The sequence below is a fragment of the Aricia agestis genome, chromosome 15 (assembly GCF_905147365.1).
Source record: "Aricia agestis chromosome 15, ilAriAges1.1, whole genome shotgun sequence".
Classification (NCBI taxonomy): Eukaryota; Metazoa; Arthropoda; class Insecta; order Lepidoptera; family Lycaenidae; genus Aricia; species Aricia agestis.
Window position 1 is genome coordinate 4,471,609 of NC_056420.1, and position 22,488 is coordinate 4,494,096.

Sequence of the window (22,488 nt, forward strand, 5' to 3'; positions counted from 1 at the left end):
ATAGGGTAGGGAATTGGGCCTCCGGTAAACACACTCACTCGGCGAAACACAGCGCAAGCGCTGTTTCACGCTGGTTTTCTCTGAGAACCTGGTATTTCTCCGGTTGAGCCGGCCCATTCGTGCCGAAGCATGGCTCTCCCACGCTTCGGCACGAATTTATAACTTTCGTTACTTTCAGTTCCGCAACACGCTAGTAGTAAAAGCGCCGAGTGGGACCAGAATGCTCTACGCCAAGAACATTCTAGACGGCGGGATGAGAGCGTTGTTCGAGATGAGGCAGTACAGCTGGCGACGTGTCATGGACCACTACACCGTCGTGGTCGCTCTACCGCCGTACGGACAGCGACATGTCGTCCCCGGGTCTACCTTCTCCCAGGGGCTGGCGGAGAAGGCGCTAGAGGCGCTGTCCGGCACTGAGTTTTCCGTACATCCGGAATGGTAAGTTTGAGGTTTTATTGTTTAGACCATTTTAATACACCTCCATCGACCTTGTAGAGGGTTCACTGTGAAAGAAGCAGCGCTGAAAGACGTTTTTTTTTCACTTGTGTATGGGCAAGAGCATCCGCGGCACGAGTTTTCCCATGCAAAATGAAAAAAAAAACGTCTTTCAGGCTTCAGCGTTGATATTTTCACGGTGAGCTCTTTACAATAGACACGAGCACACCCTAAAGTATTATCGCTTGGTTTTGTTACACCCTGTATAGATGATATTGCTAATTTCAACTGCAGGTTGTATTGTCAGCACGTTGACCCACACTTCGACCGCGAGGCCGAAGTACTCCACTTCATCAGACGAAGACGCGACGAGCCGAAGTTTCTGATGCAAAAACTCAACTACCTTTTTACACCCATCGCACCTGCGCTACTTGAAAAAACTTACCAGTGTACGTATGAGCTTGAATCAAGTAATAAGTACGTAGTTATACGGATATCTATAGAGTTTTCTTAGTTAAAAACTGCCTGACTAAAATGTTCTTTGGCTATTACGAATCAATGATTCATAATATAATATCATAATAATAATAAAGGTCTGTAATATAGGAGTTCCAAAAGAAACATACATACACACAACTGTGAACATTATACGTGGGCGAGCCATGCTTCGGCACGAATGGGCCGGCTCGACCGGTGAAATACCACGGACTCACAGAAAACCGGCGTGAAACAGCGCTTGCGCTGTGTTTCGCCGAGTGAGTGAGTTTACCGGAGGCCCAATCCCCTACCCTATTTCCTTCCCTACCCCCCTCCTATTCCCTTCCCTTCCCTACACTCCCCTATTCCCTTTCCTTCCTTTCCTTACCCTCTCCTATTACCCTATTCCCTCTTAAAAGGCCGGCAACGCACTTGCACCTTTTCTGATGCTGCGAGTGTCCATGGGCGACAGAAGTTGCTTTCCATCAGGTGACCCGTTTGCTCGATTGCCCCCTTATTTCATATAAAAAAAAGAACAGTGCGATTGCTTTAACGTACGACTCTAGATACGAACTACGATCACAATGGGATTAGGACATAACGACGTTTTGGAAAACGAAGAAAAGTTTTCCCCACACAAATACAAGTCACTAGACTCATACTAGACTGGCGTGTGTTGTGAAAAAACTCCTTAGGAAATACAGAGTACTTATTAACTACTAATAAAAAACTCCATAACTCAAGATTTTTGGACTGACAAAATAATTATCCTTCATTTTCTTCACCGTAATCAGTGAATTTAAATTTACATTAAATTTAAATATAAGGTAAATCTATTCTACAAAATAAGGATTTATTGCCTCCAGGTAACGAGGAGTTGATGGCCCGTCTGTGCGAGGAGGCGGTGATGTCGGCGGACTGGGCCAAGAACGAGCCGGCCGACCACGACTGCAAGACCTGCGAGCTCGGCTCCGTGACTGCCTTTTTCGCCAGTGGTATACCTTGATGCAATGATAGACCATAAATATGTAGAGAGATGCATCGTGGCGACGATTCATCTGTTTACACTACGCATATATCATCCTACATCCCAACTATTACTTTGCAATCAAGCGATATATGTAATAAACCATTCGGCTGGCATTTTAGGGCCCATTTTTCAAATGAGCAGTGGGTATTAGCTATTACCACAATGAATGCAAAGATATCTATTTGTTTAAATGGTCTATCCTTCGATCAAACAGAAATATTTGATCGAAGGATCTTTCAGAAAACCAAAGTGGTCCACTTCAGTAAAAGACTTATCACTCCAGCGATTCGCGGGCGGAACGATTGCGCTACACCGATACATTTGGCGAATGCTCCAAGTCCGTCGCGAATGACGGTGTTTCAAATTCTATTTGCCACCAGGTGCCGCTATGTAGCCCATCGTTTCAAAAAGGCATATTATCGTGACACATGAGCTACATCTGACATATGACAGCAGTTTGACACGGTGGGAAATAGAATTTCAAACATTCACGATCAAACCGCATATGGTCTAGTGCAGGGGTCACCAAATGGCGGACCTTTTCCGCATCCGGACCGCCGACCCATTGTGTGCGGACCAAGCATATTCGAAGATGGTCTTCGTTCGTCTTAGGACTTCAACATCTCCAGGATTTAATGTCATGAAAAAATGGTTACTTTTCTCATTGATATCTAATCTAAATAAATACCTATGTAATTTCCGTAATTACCTTTGTTTAATAATATATTTTTTTATATAAAATGTATGACCGCGAAGGTCATTTCATATCTTACCGCGCGCACCGGACCGCGAGCGAAACTAATTGGTGACCCCTGGTCCAGTGGCAACCGTGCAATCGTTTGAGATGTAAACTGCAATTAATGTGATAAGGCTGTTTGTTATGTACCTGTGATGTGTTTTAGAGAGCGGTCTGACGCGGTGGCAGCTGTACCACGCGACGAGCCCGCACGCCGAGCCGCCAGAGGGACGCGAGTGGGCGCGTGGCCCCGAGGAGACGTACTACGCGCGCGCGCACGCCCACGCGCCGCGCCTCGTCGTGCACGCGCCCGCGCCGCCGCGCATTATGCTGCGCAACACCGCTAGGCGCCCCAAGCCCGTGAGTCGCATCAACACTAGTCTCCCCTCACCGCTTGTGTGCGCGCGGCGCCGAAGAGACGTACTACGCGCGCGCGCACGCTCACGCCAACGCGTCACTCCTCGTCGTGCCCACGCCCGCGCCGCCGCGCATCATGGGTCGCAACACCGCCAGGCCCGTCAGGGTTAATTTGACAAAGACGCTGATTGGTCCCGCGCAGAATCGTTATCTCTGGAGATCAGGTTGAATTTGTTATGTTCAGTTTTTGGTAAGACGCTTCGATGCGCTTCGACGCTGCTCCTACATAAGTCGCATCAACTCAAAATCTATACATGCTTTGGGGGGTTCATAAGGGAATCGAAGTTATGGAATACTTACTAAACTATCACGCGCAGAAGCCGCAGAAAAAAGCTAGTAATTGCTAATCCATAATATATTGATATTGTTTACAATAGGCATGATGACTATTTTTTTTTCTTATCGGTAATTGAAAGACACTTAAAAAATAGAAACATCGTTGAAAGAATGACTCTGATAGCTTAAAAATTCACCAAGATATGGCAATTCAAATATCTCATAAAAAAGACCTGCCCGAAACGCTCCATACAAAGTGCTACGAAAGTATGACGTCAGTCTTTCGTAGTTTGTATGCATCGGGAGACAACTTTGTTCGACAGGTATATTAAATATTGCGTTTATGAAAGTGGTTTCGTAACAAAAGTTGCTTTTAATTGCATAAATTAACGAATTGTATACAAATATTAAGAAATTTAATTGAAAAAAAATTCGACTTGAATATCCAACTTTAAAGGCGCATAACAAAAAAAATACAAATGCTATCAAGCTGAAATTTTGGGAACACTTATTTTTTACCGTGATTTCTTTATTTTATTAACAAAATTCGCTAATCTTTGACTTTGTCATCATCCCTATTACCTTGATTCCTTGAATTACCGATAAGACTTTTATATCTGCGTGATTTATTGCACGCAGCTCATAATAGTTTCTTCTATATAGTGTAGTATAAAGTTGTGCCAATTGCGTATTCAAAACTTTGTTATACTAAATTTAAATGAGATTGAAAGATTAGCTTCTTTAGAAATACACTTTTCACGTCTCTACTGCATTAAATGAGAGTAGCTTTAGATAAAAATGACGTGTTAGATTTCTTGAGCAGTTATACTTATTTGTAGCCGAGTGCCCCTGAAAAAACATAAGTAATTTTTGTTATGATTATTATCTTACCAAAAGTGTGAAAAAATCCTCTAAGGGCGTTTGTGCACTACACGGAATTTTACCATCCGTCGCGGTGCGGCATCTCGATTTCCTACCTTATTTATATGGCAAACGTGAAAATTATGAACGCCGGACGGTAAAATTCCGTGTAGTGCACAAACGCCCTAAGGTGTCACGCAATTACGGATTTACGGAAAACTATGATACATGGCACGGAACTATACTGTGATTCAATATGTCACAAAGTAAACGGGTCACTTTATGGAAAGCAACTACCGTCGCACACGGGCACTCGCAACATTTGTTGCCTTTTAAGAGGGAATACACTCTCCTCTTGAAGGTTTGCAATATAAAGTTTATAGTTACTCTAAGGCCGGCTATAGACGGACTGCATCCTGCAGTCGAGCACCGACTGCAAGATGCGGTCGCCACACAGCGATCTGCAGTTTTCATACTAAATTTATAGCCGCCAAACAGTACGGACCTCTTGAGCGGTCGGTACCTACGCGACCGCTCTAGAGCAGGTTTCGACTGCAGTCTGCAACTTGTGGGTCGTCTATGGCCGGGCTAAAACGATTATTGTTGCAGTTGGGTGAAAAGTGGAGATGGTTGACTGCGGCGCGGGCTCTGGCACTGCCCAGCAAGGCGGGCATCGGCGTCACCGGGTACCACTTCCATCCGCAGCATCTCGAGGACCTGTTGGATAAAGTCACCAATTTCCCTGTAAGTTATATTCCGACTTCGTTTTATAATGTATTCATAAGACATCAAGCTCTTCAAGTAGCGATTTTCATAACTAACAGTACTACTAATATTCTTAATGCGAAAGTGTATCTGTTTGTCTGTTACCTCTTCACGCTCAAACCACTGAACCGATTTCGCTGAAATTTGGCATGGAGATACTTTGAGTCCCGGGAAAGGACATAGGATACTTTTTATTCTGGAGAAATGTACGGTTCCCGCGCGATAAACGAATGTTTGCGCAATCCGTATTCGTAATCGTTAGAAGGCCTTCTACTTGAACAGATTCAAGCTGAAGGAGGATCCGTCGTGTCTGTGTCAGCCCGGAGTCGAGGAAACGGTTCCTCACCTGCTACTCGAGTGTCCAATTTTTGCTAGCAATAGATACGATATTGAACAAAAATTGGGCACATCGATAACGGGTGAGAATCTGCCATCCATCCTGGGGGGGAAAAAGCGGGACATCTTCCTAGCTTTTTGCAGGACGATCGTGGGTGTAGTTTATAAGAGAAATAGCAATATTATAATCTGTGATACTAATTAGGTTCTATTGATAGGTCACTGTTTTATTGAGTTTTTACTATTGATATTGTATTAATTTTAGAAATTTTATTTGTAATTGAGTATTAATTTGCACATTGTAATAAATTGGCAATTTTAAATTATTCATAAGTAGGTCGTAAACAGGAAATGTATTTGGGAAAAATTGTATTATGTAAATTAACAAGCCCTGATAATGTTACGAATATATGGGAGGAACTAAATAAAATAAAAAAGATCGTAAGAAGGCTAACGATTTGCAACACGTTACAACTTACAATATGTGTATTGTAAAACAAAATTATATTTTGGACACAGAATTTTCTGAAAAAGTGCAATTTAAATGAAATGTAGCACCTCCATTGTGAGTATCGCAGACACAATAGATTTTCAATTGCTATGCGGCAGCCGGCTGCCGCTTGGGAATTGATGGGTTAACGAAAATATGGAAAAGTTATTTGATGAACCATTTGAAGAGTTGCTTATTAAGTTGCTAATACAAACAATATTTGTCAATAAATCAAATCATTAAAAAATACTCCAGTGCGAGGAAGAAGATTGTGAGCCGCGCTGCGACAACGAGGCCTGGGCCTGCGTCCTCATCGACGAAGATGGGTGGATCGTAGCCAACATGCCGGACGAGAACAAGAAGGAAGAAGATGACCAGGTCTTTTAGCCAAGACGTTATCTTTATCGCTTCTTTATAGAATCGCCGATCAAAATGTATGGAACTGAAATGAAGTTGACATTTGATTCTACAGCATGACTGGTGATTGGTGAGACATGTGCAATACTTAATACTCGATTAACATTAAAATTATGTAATAAAATTAGCTACTTAATTTTTAACCGAGATGAATCATGGACCCTTTAGTAAATTACGCGGGCGGTTAGGCAAGTATGCGGCCGGCGCGGCTGTGTGTGCCATCAAAGAAACACCACGCCGCTACCTTTCCCGCGCGCGGTGTCAATGCTTTGGGTAAATAATTATTTAACTATAAGCTACATTTACTCAGTGATCAATTGATATTATTTTTTTGTATTATATTTTTTTAACTAATATAATAGCCAAATACGAGGGCTGCTACTTATGTATCCGGAATTAAAAAAAGAAACAAACATATATCATTTAATATGGTTTTATTGCTTTTCAAAATATTCGCCGCGATGATCGACACACTTTTGCATACGCTGGAACCAATTTTCATAGCACTTTTTCCATTCTGATTGAGGTATCTCCAAAACGTGCATTTTGAACGCATCAACAGCCTCTTCGCGGCTCGAAAAACGTTGACCACGTAATTTGTTCTTCGCGTATGGAAATAAAAAGAAATCGTTAGGTGCCAAATCAGGGCTGTACGGCGGATGACCAGTCAATTCGATCTTTTGACCCTCCAAAAACTGAGTTGTTTCAGCTGAGGTGTGACAGCTAGCATTGTCGTGATGTAATATGATTCTGCGTTGTCGGTTGTCCTTTCTTATTTCTTCAAAGACTTCTGGTAAACAAATGGTCGTATACCATTCAGAATTAATCGTTTTACGATTCTCTAATGGCACTGTAGCCACATGTCCATTAATTCCAAAAAAACAGGCGACCATTTGCTTCAAAGTACTTTTTGCACGAGTAACTTTTGTTGGTTTCGGCTCATCTTGGAACACCCACACCGTTGACTGTTGTTTAGTTTCGGGGTCATATGCATAGATCCAAGATTCATCACCTGTGTAGATATTATAAACGGCTTTTGACGTACCACGGTTGTATTTTTTTATCATTTTTTTTGCACCAATCGACACGAGCCCGTTTTTGATCGATTGTCAAGTTGTGCGGAATCCAACGCGAACATATTTTTTTTACAGCCAAATGTTCGTGTAATATCTTATGTATGCTCGTCATACTTATGCCTAAGGACGCCTCTATCTCGCGATATGTAACATGACGATCACGCATTATTAGTTCCCGCACAGCATCTATATTTTGTGGGACAGCAGCTGTTTTTGGGCGACCTTCTTTATTTTCATCCGTGAGCATAGACCGCCCACAATTAAACTCACTGTACCAGTGATAAACAGTGGTTTTTGATGGTGCTTCATCTCCAAAAGTTGCGGTGAGTTGAATAAAGCACTGTTGTTGATTTAGCCCACGCCGAAAATCGTAGTAAATCATTGCACGAAAATGTTCACGCGTTAAATCCATGGCAAATGAAGACACGCAATTTTCAAAATGACGCCACAATGGAAAAATAATTGACAGTCACATGAAACAAAATGTATTCTTCAACCAAAGAGTTATATTTTCAAATGTTGTAATTACTTTTTAAATATTGTTCTTGTAAGTGGCCAGTTCCGGATACATAAATAGCAGCCCTCGTATCACGACCTCGAGTATTTAACATGTCTCACCAGTCATGCTGTGTAAAGAAGACGTCTTGGCTATAGGCTCTGGTTCGGGAGCACCTAGCCACCTCCTACCCTACCGCCATGGCCGCGCTGCTGAACGCCAGCGTGTTCCACTTGAAATGGATCCACGACTACCAAGCGGTCTGCTTCCCGCCGGAGGACGAGGACAGCAATGCTGCGGCACCAGTAAGTTAATTATGGAATTGAGATAAAAAAATAGATTTGTCTCAGATAGTTGCTATAATAATTAATAGCCGCCTTCCTTATGTACTATCAGAGAAGTTGATGGAGTAAGCAAATAACGGACCTACGTAATTTGGTCGCGCCATGTCAAACCCAGCAAACAGATTACGACTTATATTGAATTGACACAATCCGACCAAATGTCGTGGGTCCTTCAACGGCCTATGAATCAATTTCTTCGATGGTACATACGAAAAAATATAATAAAACTAAGCATTTTTTAAATTCCTAAATGAGAATGTATGATTACCAAATGATCTTACAGGCTTGCTAATGCGGGGTTTACACGGGTGACTATAGCTGTCTAAATGGCAATACGCCGCATGACGCATTGCCATTAATTTTAGACAGTCGATTTTCGCCGTGCGGCGTAAATCGTGCGGATAAAGATGACGTGAAGTTTCCACGTTTAAATAGGAGTTTTAAATGCTTTTTAAATAATGTTTTTGTAAACTATCGGTAAACGATAGCTTTAAAATTGAAATGAAAATAAAATGACTATTCCTTTTGTTCTTTTCAGAGGCTGCCAACCATATTACGAGCTGTGTGGGGATCCATAAGACTGATGCTGCATGTGACCAAGGAAATGCTTACGTTGATTACTGTTTTAGCTTCTGGTTAGTAGAGCGTTAATTAAAATATATTTAATATTTATAAAACCTAAACAATAAGTCGTTTCAGATTTGTCAGATATGTATTATTTGTAAAGTCAATATATTATCATTTTACAAATCGCGTCAAGCCGGCCGCATACGTACGTTTTGTGTATGCGATTTCCGAATTCGTTTTCCGTATTCGAAATTCCGTGCCGGCTTGCACTACGAAATGTATACGTGCGGAATTCGTCCCGATCGGAAAAAAGCGAACTTGTGCGCCAGCTAATGTTAATTAATAATGATAGTTAATGATTCCATGTATTAGGATTTCACTATGGAAAAATACGGAAAACGTGCGTATGCGGCCAGCCGCATAGCAAAGACAGAGTGATTTTAATTGAAAATTCAGTTAGATCCGTTATGCATATTTTGAAATACATACCTGTAATTGAACTCGTGACATGAGTCTGGTGTATCTGCAAAGTGTTATATGTCTATATAGAGGGATCGTGTCCCACTAGCTCATCTTGCATTTTCCATGCCTTCATTGTTTTGCTGTTTTTCTCCAGCGCTTCCAGTGCGAAGCGACACAGAGTATGAAAAAGAGAAGCGTCGCCGGCGCCTGAAGAAGGACTACGAGCGCGAGAAGTTCGAGAGCCTGTTCAACCCGCGGGTGCTCGTCAACCGCACCCGGTTCGCCGCCTGCGACCGCTCCAGAGCCATCTATGAGTTCCAGGTGATTAGAGTAGAATGCTTAGATAGCGTGCATACAAGACACGCGTCGCCGGCGCCTGAAGAAGGACTATGAGCGCAAGAAGTTCGTGAGCTTGTTCAACCCGCGGGACGCGGGTGTATCGTAGTCATGCCCATACCGTAAAAACATTAAAATATTACACCCTCTCTAATGTGAATTAATGAATGTCACATCCAATAGGCTCTTTTACACATTACATACCTTATAGATTTACACACACAAACAATTTCAGCACACAAACAAATCGCTGGAGGCGCTCCGTCAACCGGCCCACGTGTGCAAATGGCCGCTCGTGGGCGCACTGGTCCCGGATACCAATCTCATACTGCTTGCCGTGTACAAGGGCTGCCCCTACACCGGCAGACCCATCAACGACCCGCTAGTTAACGAACCAGTAAGTAGCTTTTACTAGCTCAACAAGTGGCTTACTACTAGCGACAGCCCCGGATCCAGGGGGGGGCAAGCCGGGGCCTATGCCCCGGGCGGCAAATTCAGGGGGCGGCCAAATTCACACTTCACGGACCAATGGACAACTCATCATTTATTTAACTTTGACCACGGAATAAATAATAGCACAAGTACAGCAATTTCATGGCCATAATATCAACTTGACCGATACCCTGAGCGCGGAGTGAGACGTGCTGCACGAACAATTTGTAGAAGTCAATGATGAAAAACTCAAAGCAGATATTATACTACCGCGCGCGTTGTGAAGATTCAAATACGGCCCAATTGGGTCGTCTGTTTTTTAGTCTGCATCGAGCGCAGTCACGAACGTGCTGCGTCTTGTCTTACCTAAATAAATTGAAAATGACGTCGTGCGTGTATCGAAAATGTACCAATTATGACTCGAAAGTAAACAAAACACACAGACATGTGGTAAGAGATTTCTCTTACCACATGTCTTGATTGCAATAAATACCTCAATTATTTACATTTTTAATTATTTTTTCGAATAATCTGGAAAAAATTGAATTTTCGTCATAGCTCAGGCGAAGAAAGAGACAGCGATACGATTCGACGTTTAAAAATAGAACTGTCTCTTTTATGTAAATGGTTTTTCGTATCTTTTCTTTCACTTATCTGTCAAATTTGTCAATGTTTGCAATTTTGAATTCGAAAATTGTTCGGAAGAGATTTAAGCCGGAAAATAGTATGGACGTAACATATCTGTATAAGTAGAAAATCATTGGTTGAAGTGAAAACTTCTTTAGCGGCATTGAGCACTTTTGTGGGATGGGTAAAAACTGTGAAACTCGCGTCAGATTCTCGTGCTGATCGAAAAACCGTAAGACGGTTGAAGAGTAGTGTTGTAACATCGAAATCGATTAATCGAACAATCGATTGTTTTTTTTCGATTGTCGATATTTTTTAATCGATTGTAAGGGTTTCGATTAATTTAAAAAATCGATTTTCATAAAAAATGGGTAAAAAAAATTGTAAGGGTTTCGATTAATTAAAAAAATCGATTTTTTAAAAATCGATTTTCATAATAAATGGGTTAAAAATTTAATCGATTGTAAGGGTTTCGATTAATTAAAAAAATCGATTTTCATAAAAAATGGGTTAAAAAAAATAATGCACAACGTTAATAATCAAGTTTTCACTCCTGCCAGCACTCCCGGAGTGCAACCCGTCTTTTTTATTCGCGAGGCGCGTAGGCGTAGTTCAAAATATGCGCCCGGCTCCCGCTCGCTTTTAAACCCTACCGTTCCTACATATTGATAGCTGAAATTATATGGATGATAAAGGTGAAAATAAACATAAGTAGGTAGGGGGGGCGGCATTTTTCAGTTTTTGCCCCGCCTAAAAAAAATATAAGATCCGGGGCTGACTAGCGAAAGGCTTCTAGCGAAGTGAGCTTATTTTTTCTCGGTCTTACGGAACTTATACCTTGTATAGCTCCTCAGCTTACGCTAAAATTTAACTGCATCCCTACACTGGAGATTATTTAAGTATATATTAGTTTTCTTGCTTTATCTGCCTCTAGTCTCCGAAATTATGTACAGCGTAGATAATAATTAGTTGGCACTCCAACTTAACATAAGTTGGAGACTGGAGTGCCAACTTATCTACTTATCTTTGCCAAAACGATACGAAACTATCCCAAATTCCATCTAGGACTAAAGTCCTTGTCCTTCTTAAGCCTTTAAATAGAAAACCCTTGTTAATTATACAGGTGTCTATGGCCGAACTAGAGCAGGGTGCGGCGGGGCGCGGCGGGTCTGCGGCAAAGCTGGCGTGCTGGCGCAACCGCGTGCCGCTGCCGGCGCGCGCGCCGCACGCCGCCTGCTACCCCCACCAGTATGCACAGGTGAGCCCTCGCGGAAAAATGTGGGTTTGTAATGCTGAGAGTAGTAACTAAAATGTGAAAATTCTCTAATGTTATAAGGTCACATTATTGCGAGCCCGCTTCAGCAAATCTTAAGAGGATTTTTAATACTTTTTTTAATATAATGTCAGTCGTATAACGAATAAATAACGTCATAAATAAAACAACTTTTAATCAGAACAAGCTTCAACTTAAAAAGTTTATAGTGCGTTTATTATGAATTGAGTTTATTATAATTCATGACTCATTTCTTAGTTCTTGATATTATACGTACCTATAGTAAAATTTTTTGTTGTAGGAGGAGGGGTACAGGCAGTGCGGGCCGTGGCTGCCAGACAAGGATGCAGCTAGTATTCATCACCTGTCCGTCGCACACCTACTGACTATGTTACTACTTGTTAATGCTTGATCGTTGAATAAAATAAAATAAATAAAAATTGTTTTATTTCTGAATAAATTTGAATCAAATATTTTCAGAATGTTGAACTACATGTTGCCTACCACCGGTTCGAGAACTGTGTGTTGTGTACGTAACAATATGATAGACAATATGATAATGTAAATCCCTCCAATAAAATAATTGTATACTAGAAGATTTTCTGTCTCCTACTCCTCAGTTCTCGTGTTTAATCAAAGTTAATAAGAAATAAAATAAAATAGGGAATAATTTATAAGTAGCTGCTGTCTCGAATAACAGCCTAATTATCTAACAAGCTAATTAAATTAAGCTTTGATTACTAAATAGATAGTAATGGAAGACAATTCTTTTTGATCTGTAATTATGACTATTATTACGAAGTCAATCAGGCTTTGAATAATTTGACGACTTGTTAAGGCATTAGAGTTAACTGTTTAGTAATCTATAATTGATGTACCTAGTATGGTGAATATAAAGCTCAGTAGAATTCTTAATCAACGCCACGGGCAATTCTACTTCTGTAAAATACAGGACGTTTGATTTTTTAACTATTACTTATTTATTTTACGCAAGGTCGAGTGATCGTTTATCACGCACTTAGGTTAAAACCTTATTCAAAACGTTAAAAATGTTGAGCCAAAGTAGCATTTAGTATTTACAGAATACAGCTACAACACAATTAAGGGACTGATTCTCATATTCCCTCGAATGTTACTGTGACTTCCTCATGCCATCAAGCCCAATTACTGACATCAAAACTTTACGTTTTTAAGTTTTTGAATTACAAGTTGCAACTGTGAATACAATTATATTTTTAGGGAGTGCCTCCGCTGCCGGCGCCGATTACCGAAATGGCTGCCGGCGCCGTTTTCCGAAGTTCGCCGAAGTCACGCAATGTTTGCCGAATAGGCTGCCGGCACCTATTCGGGAAACATCGCTTGTCAAATGACAGAATAATGATCAAAAACATCAGTCTTGAGCTATGAAAATTACAAAATATAATAAGATCATAATGTGAGAATTCATATTTTATATTTATATAGTATATAGTTTATATTTTTTATATTTATATAGTATATAGTTTATATTTTATATAGTAGTGATGATGATGATGATAAAATATATATTTTATCATATGATCTGCATGGTAGCATAATACACAATTTTCTCCGGTTCCCATTTTGAGAGCCAGCGCCGGCAGCCTTTGTTTTATATCTCGGCTGCCGGCAGTTACTACCGCCGGTTCCAATTACTGATATTTTTGGTAGCCGGCGCCGGCAGCGGAGGCACTCCCTATTTTTGAAATACATCCTGTGAATGAGTCTACTTGATTAGCCTTTTAATATACCGTACCTAAAGGACTTGCGTAAGGATTAGTACAAAGGTACTTGAATCTTTCGCAGCAGGCACTACGAGTATTTAATACAGTTTTAATGTAATAATAATCTACAACATGGTGTTGGAAACTTTTGGCACCTTTCGTTCAACATATCAACTGACCAGCTTTACACTGTTGATTTCAATGATGTATCCACACCCGAAAACCATAAAACGACGTTTTTTGGGCGCAAGTGAGTTCCTATAATAACAACTATAGATTAAGTTGGACGCAAATTCATTGTGTATAAATAATTAGTTTGTCAATCGATAACCGTGTTTTTTTTTGCAATTAAAACTGTTATTCTAACCTTTCCCGGGACTCAAAGTAAGTAAAAATGTCATCTAATTAGGATAATGTGGAAATTTTTTAGACAATTTGGTGTCACCAATAAACTTATTTATTATTATTATTATTACCTTGGGAAAGGGGTAGGATAATTTTTATGACGGATTATTAGGTAGTGCCCACGCGTTTTCTTTTTACATTTTATAGTTTCTGTTATTTAAAATATATATTTTCTCGCAGTGTTAATGACGCTGGTCGCTCTGCCAGTAGTTATATTCGTGCTGATCGACAGTTACAACAGTTTCATGAGGAAAGACCTTCTCAATCTTGTATATCATTCCACTGTTGTTGGGCCGTACTTGGGGGGTGTGACGAAGGTAAGTGCTTCAATTAACTTCAATATAATAGAGGATAATTAATAAAAGCAATAACGTGAACAATCTAAATTATTGTGATACATCTAGAATTGATATTCATATACTCATATACTCATAATATATAATATGTAGGTACGTTATAAGAGCCAAAAGTGAAAGTACAAAAACTATGAGCAACAACTTATGAAACAGATTCGTTATCAGAACCTAAAATATTATAATGTCTCCTTACTAGATAGCCGCATCACTGTACATGTCCAAACTCGGCGACGAACTGATCAATGAAATCGATCGAGACTATCGCTTGCTGAACACCATGCCCGAGTCCTACAAGAGGCTAGCCCGAGCCGTGATCATCAATTCTTGGAAGTACTGCGAGAAATGCTGGTTCTGGGTAGTGTTGCTATCCGTCGCCACCTTCCCCGGTATGGCGATGGTACTCAACCTGAAAGGCGCCTTCTTCGATGAGAAACCCCAGCGGCACATGGTACACGACGTGGTGATACCACTCACGGATCTGGAGTACAGATTCGAAACTCCCGCGTACGAAATCGTGTTTGCCGTTATGGTGTATATAACTTTCCTGATCATGATATACTATATCGGTTATGATGCTTTCTTTGCGATCAGTTTGAATCACGCGTGTTTGAAGATCGATATGTACTGTTTGGCGTTTGAAGACGCGTTGAAATGTAAAGATAATAGTGAAAGGTGCAGAAAGTTGGGTCGTGTGGTGAAAGAACAGTTGCGATTGTATGAGTAAGTATAAAAATAAACAGTAAATTGTATAATCTCGACGACCTCTGTGGCTCAGTGGTGAGCGCATCGGTAGCTCAAGCCGGAGGTCGCGGGTTCGAATCCCGCCGACGGAACAAAAAGTTTTCAATGTTCCCGGGTCTGGATGTGTATTAAATATGTGTATGATATAATAAAAATCTTAAATATATGTATAGTATAAAAGTATTAAATATATTTCCGTTGTCTGGTACCTGTAACACAAGTCCTTTAGGTACTTAGCACGGACTGACGTGGTGTGAAGCGTCCATAGATATTATTATTATATTATTACTAGATGTCCCGCGCGGCTTCGCCCGCGTAAATTAGAAATTTTACAGAATCCGTAGGTACATTTTCCCATAAAAAATATTTCCCCCGTTTTTCCCACATTTTCCTGAGTTTCTTCTGTCGTATTAGTCTTATAGTAATAATATAATATAACCTTCTCGATAAATGATGAGTCTTACTCGATAAATGATCTATCTAACACTGAGATAAGTTTTTAAATCGGACCTGTAGTTTCTGAGATTGACGCGTTCAAGCAAACATACTCTTCAGGTTTATAATATTAGGTAGATATAGATTTTTTTTAATTATCGCTTGACAAACTCGAGTCTCGATCTAAAAGACTATGAAATGGTATAATATGGTAGTGATGATGATGATGATGATGATGATGATGATGATGAATGTAATTTGCATAGTAGCATATGCTTTCTGTTCTTAAAACAACGCCGAAACTCCCAAACTTGTATCTATAAAGAATCAGGAATTCTCTCAGCACCTTCCGAACCACGGTATACCAGGTATATCTCGGTGCAAAATCTTACTTGTTGGTAGCATATGCTTAGAATACTTCTCACGAAACCGAAGTCACCATATGTTTCCCTATAAGTTTTGAGGAGTTCCCTCGATTACTTATGGATCCTTCATCAGATCACCACTTTTCTGAATATAATACCAAATTGGGGTGATACCCTATATACTAAAAGAAAAATTTTGAAAATCGGTTAACAAACGGCGGAGTAATCGTTGAATATAAGAAAACGAACATAACACCTCCCCCATTTTGAAAGTCGGTTAAAATTGTAGCCTATGTGTTATTTATTTAATATTTTAATCAGCACATGAATTGAATAACAAAATTTTTTTCAAATTAATCGTAGCACCATCTGTCAGGACAAACTAAAATTGAAATAGAATAATATTGAATGCGATGATAGCGCCGTCCGCCGGATCTAATGTAAAACATTCCAAAATCAACAACTCCTTATAAATAAGAAATTAATTGAAAAAACATTTTCCAGTAGACCAAACTGTAAATCTAAACCATTCTCGAATCTCCACGAACACACACAAAAAATTTCATCAAAATTGGTCCAGTCGTTTAGGAGGAGTTCAGTCACATACACACGCACACAAGAAATATATATATTAAGATTATTATAATTAAGATCTATAATTATTTGGCTTGTTATACAACGAGTTAGCTTCGCTATCTTTTATCTGATAAACTTAAACATGCTAGTATGTAATAGGCTTGATGACTATTTTTTTTTTCTTATTGGTAATTGAACGACCCTTAAAAAATAGAAACATCGCTGAAGGAATGTCTCTGATAGCTTAAAAATTAACCAAGATATGACAATTCAAACATCTCATTTTAACGTTGTTAGTGGCGGCCGAAAAGGAAGATCTTCCGACCGAGCGAGATAGCATGCTCGGTCAGGCCCATAAACCTATAATGTTAAGTCTATGGTCAGGCCGAAGCCCACTGACGTCATTTCAGACGTTGTATATATCTTGCCGTTCTCCGTAACTTCGATAGCGCGATGCAGGAATGTTAGGCGAATTGTGGGTACCGCCACATCATAAAATAGACCTGCCCGAAACGCTCCATACAAAGTGCTACGAAAGACTGACTTCACTCTTTCGTAGTTTGTATGCATCGGGAGAGAACTTTGTTCGATAGGTATTTTAAATATTGCGTTTATGAAAGTTGTTTTTAATTGCATAAGTTATCGAATGGTATACAAATATTAAGAAATATAATTGAAAAAAAAAATCGACTTAATTATCCAACTTTGAAGGCGCATAACAAAAAAATACAAATGCTATGGAGCTGAAATTTTGGGAACACTTATTTTTTACCGTTTTTTTTTATTCTTAATTTATATAGGCCAAACATCTTAAAGATTAAGTCTTATTTCTTTATTTTATTAACAAAATTCGCTAATCTTTGACCTTGTCATAAACAAAAAGGCTGCTACGGCGTAGGGCATAAGCTGCTACGGCGTAAGGCCTAGGCTGGTATGACGTAGGGCGTAGGCTGCTATGACGTAGGGCGCAGGCTGCTTCGACGTAGGGCGTAGGCTGCTACGACGTAGGGCGTAGGCTGCTACGACGTAGGGCGTAGGCTGCTACGACGAAGGGCGTAGGCTGCTACGACGTAGGGCGTAGGCTGTTACGACGTAGGGCGTAGGCTGCTACGACGTAGGGCGTAGGCTGCTACGACGAAGGGCGTAGGCTGCTACGACGTAGGGCGTAGGCTGCTACGACGTAGGGCGTAGGCTGCTAACGATTTTTCTGACGGTGTCCAATATAATAATTTTGATCCTCCTTCTAAAATAAAGTTAATAACTCAGTGCTAAGTTCATTAAAAACTTCTTAATTTATGACTTACAACACACAAGTGAACATAGAAAATTACATAAAAATAAAGTTTATCATTGTAGATACGTTGAAAAAATTCAAGGATTCTTCAACATCTATCTCGGCGTGATTCTGTTTGCTGCCCTTATTCAAATCGGCACATGTCTGTACCATGTTAAAGAGGTAAGTAGTTTTATCATGTTTTGACTCTATTATATTACAACAAAGCCACAAGGCAGGGTAGATTTTTGCTGACAGCGTGTGTTCATTTGACTGTCGCGGCTAAGTTGATTATTATTGAATGAGGTGCCTATAAGTTCTTCATAATATTAATATACTAGCTGTTGCCCGCGACGCTACTAGCTGTAGATAGATCACGTCCCAAGTATATATTTTTTTAAATATTCAACTGAACGATTAGCAAAAATAGTGTGTATGATGAGAAGGGGGGGGGGGGGGGGGGGGGGTGACGCACACGGGGAAAAAAGTCGTACTTTATTTTTGCCAAATTTTCCATACATTTGAATTTAATTGTCTTGAACTATTAGCATCTCCACGTATATCCCACAATTGTGACATTTCAGAGCGAGGAGTTCGAGATCCAGTACGTGATGATGGGGTGGGGCACCATCTGCTGCATCTTCTACCCCTGCGCCTTCGCAACCAAACTCAGGTTTGCGGTCGGTATAACAAATACATTAGGTGTGTATGTGTCCCTTACATAGAGTTCACTGTGAAAGTCGCAGCGCTGAAAGAGCAAATTTTTTTTTGAATATGTATGGGCAAGCGCGCCCCAGCGTCATGAAGTGTTCCATACAAAGGTGAAAAAAAAATCTCTTTTAGCGCTGCTACACTCACAGTGAACACTATATAGGGAACCTATACACACCCTTAACCCCTAAGTATTATCACTTAGTTTTATTACATCCTGTATATAAATCTTCTATTCATGTGTTTTTGATAAAATTTTCCGTCGTGTTGTGATTTTTAAAGTATGTTTTTTATTAGTTGTCGTCAGTCCAGATTTTAACAGATATTAAAGTTTCTACTATAGACGTGTGTACAGGACAACTCGGGTACTCTTTTACGAGTACGGGTGCCTGCGATTGTATAAATCCTAATCCATTTAACTATTAATCTAAAAGAAATACAACGAGTTATGACTTATGAGACAGCTAAGCAAATGTATTATATTTCAAAAGTGTGCTTACTAAAGTAATAAATAATTGGACAACATATCTATGGGTGACGCCCGCAACTCCGTTGCGTCAAAATTCGTTTATTGTGCGGGAAACGTACATTTTTCCAGGTTAAAAATATCCTATGTCCTTTCCCGGGACTCAAAGTATCACCATACCAAACAGCAAAATCGGTTCAGGGGTTTGGGCGTGAAGAGGTAACAGACAGACACACTTTCGCATTTATAATACAAGTATGGATTTAAATTAAGACACCACCACACTACTTGTCGTTTCAGTCAGAGGAGTCTGCAGTGAGATTCTACTGCGGCGGCTGGGAGGACATCCACTGTGTCAGCACCAGGCGAACCGTGCTGTTCGTGATCACCAGAGCTCAGGTAGTACCGAACATACTATGATTACTAAACAAAGATATTAGGCTCTTACGTATGTACCATCGAGGAAATTGATTCCTAGGCAGTGGACAGACCAACGTCATGTGGTCGGCTTAAGTCAATTCAATGTTAGCTGTGATCGGTCGGATGGGTTTGACTTAACGCGACCAAATTACGTACGTCCGCCATCTGCCTAGGAATAAACTTCTCTGATAAGTAGCACATGATACATCTGACAGACAAAATATTCTGCAGCGAGTTATCAGCGCGAATATTGAAACTTAGGGTTTGTTTCACCACGTTCTGATAAAGTGCCGAATAGGCTATTCACAATTTTTTTGACAGATTCTCCATACTTGATCTGTCAAGTTAAGTGGTGAATAGCCTATTCGGCACTTATCAGGAAGTGGTGAACCCGTAATGAAAAACTAGCTAGTTAGAGGACCGTTACTTTACATATGATTCTGTTAAAATATAGTATATTATTATTACCGATGAATTTGCGCAAACTTTTTCTTAAATAAAATCGGCCAAGTGCGAGTTAAACTCGCGCACGAAGGGTTCCTTACCTCAATCGAGCAAATATAGGCTGAAAATTGTGGTTTTGTTTTAGTATGGATCCGCCCTTAATTATTTAATTTATTTAAATTTCATTATTGATTATTAAAGTGCAAATATAACTGAGTATTTCGTCAATATTTCAAGTGCCTATGTGTTGCAGTTATTGATATCGAGCGGATCGGGTCCCGTTTTTACCCTTTGGGTACGGAACCCTAAAAATGATAAATTGTGTTAATAATAATAATACCCCCCACACCGGTTTCGGTGACGGTGGCCAGTTTCATTGAAACCAGGCCAACAGGCCTGCGTAACAACGCAGGAGTAGTTTTTTTTTTATAGTACCCAAGTGTGTGCGCAGTACACAAGAGCACTCTCTATTCCTTTACTCTCATAACCCAGTGGGACGAGTGGGCGAGAGATCAGGCGCAGGACCGACTTTTTTCATGCCCATCCGACGCATGGATCATCTTTAACTTGTCAGACAATCCGGTGATCAGCCTGCATTGTCCTAACCAAACTTGGAAATAACATGTTTCCAACGCGGGATTCCAACCCACGACCTCCGGAGTCAAGAGCGACGCTCTAACCACTAGACCACGGAGGCGTTAATTAAATTGTGTATTTTGTAGTAATTAAATTGTGTAATATATTATGAAGACATAATGTGAGTGACCTCTGTTTCAGATTCCTATTGAGATAAAAGGTTTCAACTGGATACCGTTTAATATGGACCTTTTTGTTTCTGTGAGTACCCATAACAGCGCCTTTATGGGACGTTTACATTCAGCCAGTGTCGCTACACAGCTCCCGCTGCCGGCAATATTGCCCCGCTGCCGGCAATACTTCTGAGTTCTGCGGCAGTAACGATGCGAGGGAGCGTTTACACTCAGCCCCCTACATACTCGCCGCGTCGGGCAGCGGCAGCGGCATGGCGAGTGGCAGCGCCAGTGACTATTTACATTCTCGAGCTGCCCACTTGCCTGTTCACTTCCCTACCAAGTGGGAACCCTGCCCGACGGAGCTGAATGTAAACGTCCCATTACAGTAATGTTGAAAAAATTGACTTTTTGCACAGCCACGCTAAACCAACGCGTTGCGTTTTGCAGTGAGACAAAAATACAAAAGTTAAAATACGGTACGTGATTAAAGTAACCGTTTTGACATTACTTATGAGTTACGAGTATGACTCACTGCAAAAGGCTTGTGTGTGGGGGAGGCAATATTATGTACCATCGTGGAAATTGATTTATAGGCATACGGCAGTTGACGGACTACGTCATCAGGTCGGCTTATGTCAATTCAATATTAGCTGTGATTTGTCATCGGTCGGATGGGTTTGCCACGCGAGACGCGACCATTAGGTCCGCCGTCTACCTAGCAAATTAGCAATCAACTTCTCTGATAGTACTATGTGCGTTCAAAATGTTGTAACTTGTAAACATCATTATATGTATATTGTATGTACCTACGTAATACTATAATATTTCTGTTGCAGATATTGAAATCGGCTTACTCCATTTACACTTTACTATGTTCATAAAACAAAACGTTTTGGGACACGCTATATTCTGAAGATGTGGTTGCTCGCTCTTTCACTTAAAACTGTAGGTGCCACAGTAGGTTAGGTACCTACTGTGGTACCTACCTACAGTTTTAAGTGAACTCAATTCTTCTTATAGCAATTATAATACGTATCTTATTTAGCTACAACTTTAAACTAATGTTTCATAAATCACATTCTTAACCCTCTATTACATGAATTATGATAGAATGAAGATAAAAAATGTTTTGCTGGTTAATATTGCTCCATAAGGAGTAATTAATAAGATTATTAGGAAAAAAAAATTTGTACTTTATTTTAGAAAATAATACGAAGCCATTAATGGCTTCGTATGCGTAACAAGAACAGAATTTAGGTTTGTAAAAGTCTTTGAAGCAGTTTCTTTTCTCGTTTAGGCATAAGAAAACGTAACAATTTTCACATTTTATACGTGATTGAAACATACTTATTAATTTTAATGAAGTAGGAGTATTTTGTCGAGGGTTACTAATGTGATCAAATGGTGGAGGCCGCAAAGGAAGACCTTCCAACAGGTCAAGGGTGTTTTTTCGGTCAGGCCGAAGTGGTACATTTATGAATTATGTAAGAATATATTAACCGACACGTTTAGAAAACTTCGATAGTGCCATACAGAATTGTAGTACTAGTTGGACCTCCACATATCGCCACAATAACCATGCTTTTATTGTATTGGAATAAGAGAAAGTTAAAGAACGGTAATTATCCCCATTCGAGTCAGATCCTAATTTATCACTAATAAAATCATCATCAGGGATAGTTTTTGTAAACTTATTGATACCTTAAAAGCGTGCAAGTAAGATCGGTGAATGCATACGAAGCCAGAAGTGGCTCCCGCGGAAAATTCAGAAAATATAGCAGAAAAACCAAATCTATAGTAAAACAAATATTACGGAAAGTAAAAAGAACTTTTGATCATTATAATCAGATTTTTTAACACACGAATATCGTACTTTTTTTCAATATTATACATCGTCAAAGTAGCATAAAATTTCACTTCGTCTGTTTCATGCGCCTACGCCGCTAAAA

At 40.1% G+C, this 22,488-nt stretch overlaps 2 protein-coding genes across 2 annotated transcripts in view; both read left to right on the forward strand.

Moving 5' to 3' along the window:
* Positions 1-12,271, forward strand: part of LOC121734258 (voltage-dependent calcium channel subunit alpha-2/delta-3-like) — a 42,416-nt gene extending 30,145 nt beyond the window's left edge. Inside the window, exons 17-28 of the mRNA XM_042124744.1 lie at positions 179-438; positions 730-884; positions 1,779-1,907; positions 2,845-3,038; positions 4,842-4,976; positions 6,079-6,201; positions 7,971-8,117; positions 8,695-8,791; positions 9,340-9,506; positions 9,757-9,918; positions 11,704-11,838; positions 12,155-12,271. Coding sequence (XP_041980678.1) covers positions 179-438; positions 730-884; positions 1,779-1,907; positions 2,845-3,038; positions 4,842-4,976; positions 6,079-6,201; positions 7,971-8,117; positions 8,695-8,791; positions 9,340-9,506; positions 9,757-9,918; positions 11,704-11,838; positions 12,155-12,265 — 1,815 coding nt within the window. The 3' untranslated portion in view covers positions 12,266-12,271. The remainder of the gene's footprint in view (positions 1-178; positions 439-729; positions 885-1,778; positions 1,908-2,844; positions 3,039-4,841; positions 4,977-6,078; positions 6,202-7,970; positions 8,118-8,694; positions 8,792-9,339; positions 9,507-9,756; positions 9,919-11,703; positions 11,839-12,154) is intronic.
* A 1,456-nt stretch (positions 12,272-13,727) lies between these two features.
* On the forward strand, positions 13,728-21,443 carry LOC121734449. The gene is made up of 8 exons (XM_042125062.1): positions 13,728-13,839; positions 14,181-14,317; positions 14,553-15,076; positions 17,830-17,946; positions 18,333-18,426; positions 19,224-19,322; positions 20,565-20,624; positions 21,376-21,443. The coding sequence occupies exons 1-8, from the start codon at positions 13,728-13,730 to the stop codon at positions 21,418-21,420; spliced, it is 1,188 nt and encodes a 395-aa protein (XP_041980996.1). The 3' UTR covers positions 21,421-21,443.
* The last annotated feature ends 1,045 nt before the right edge of the window (positions 21,444-22,488 follow it).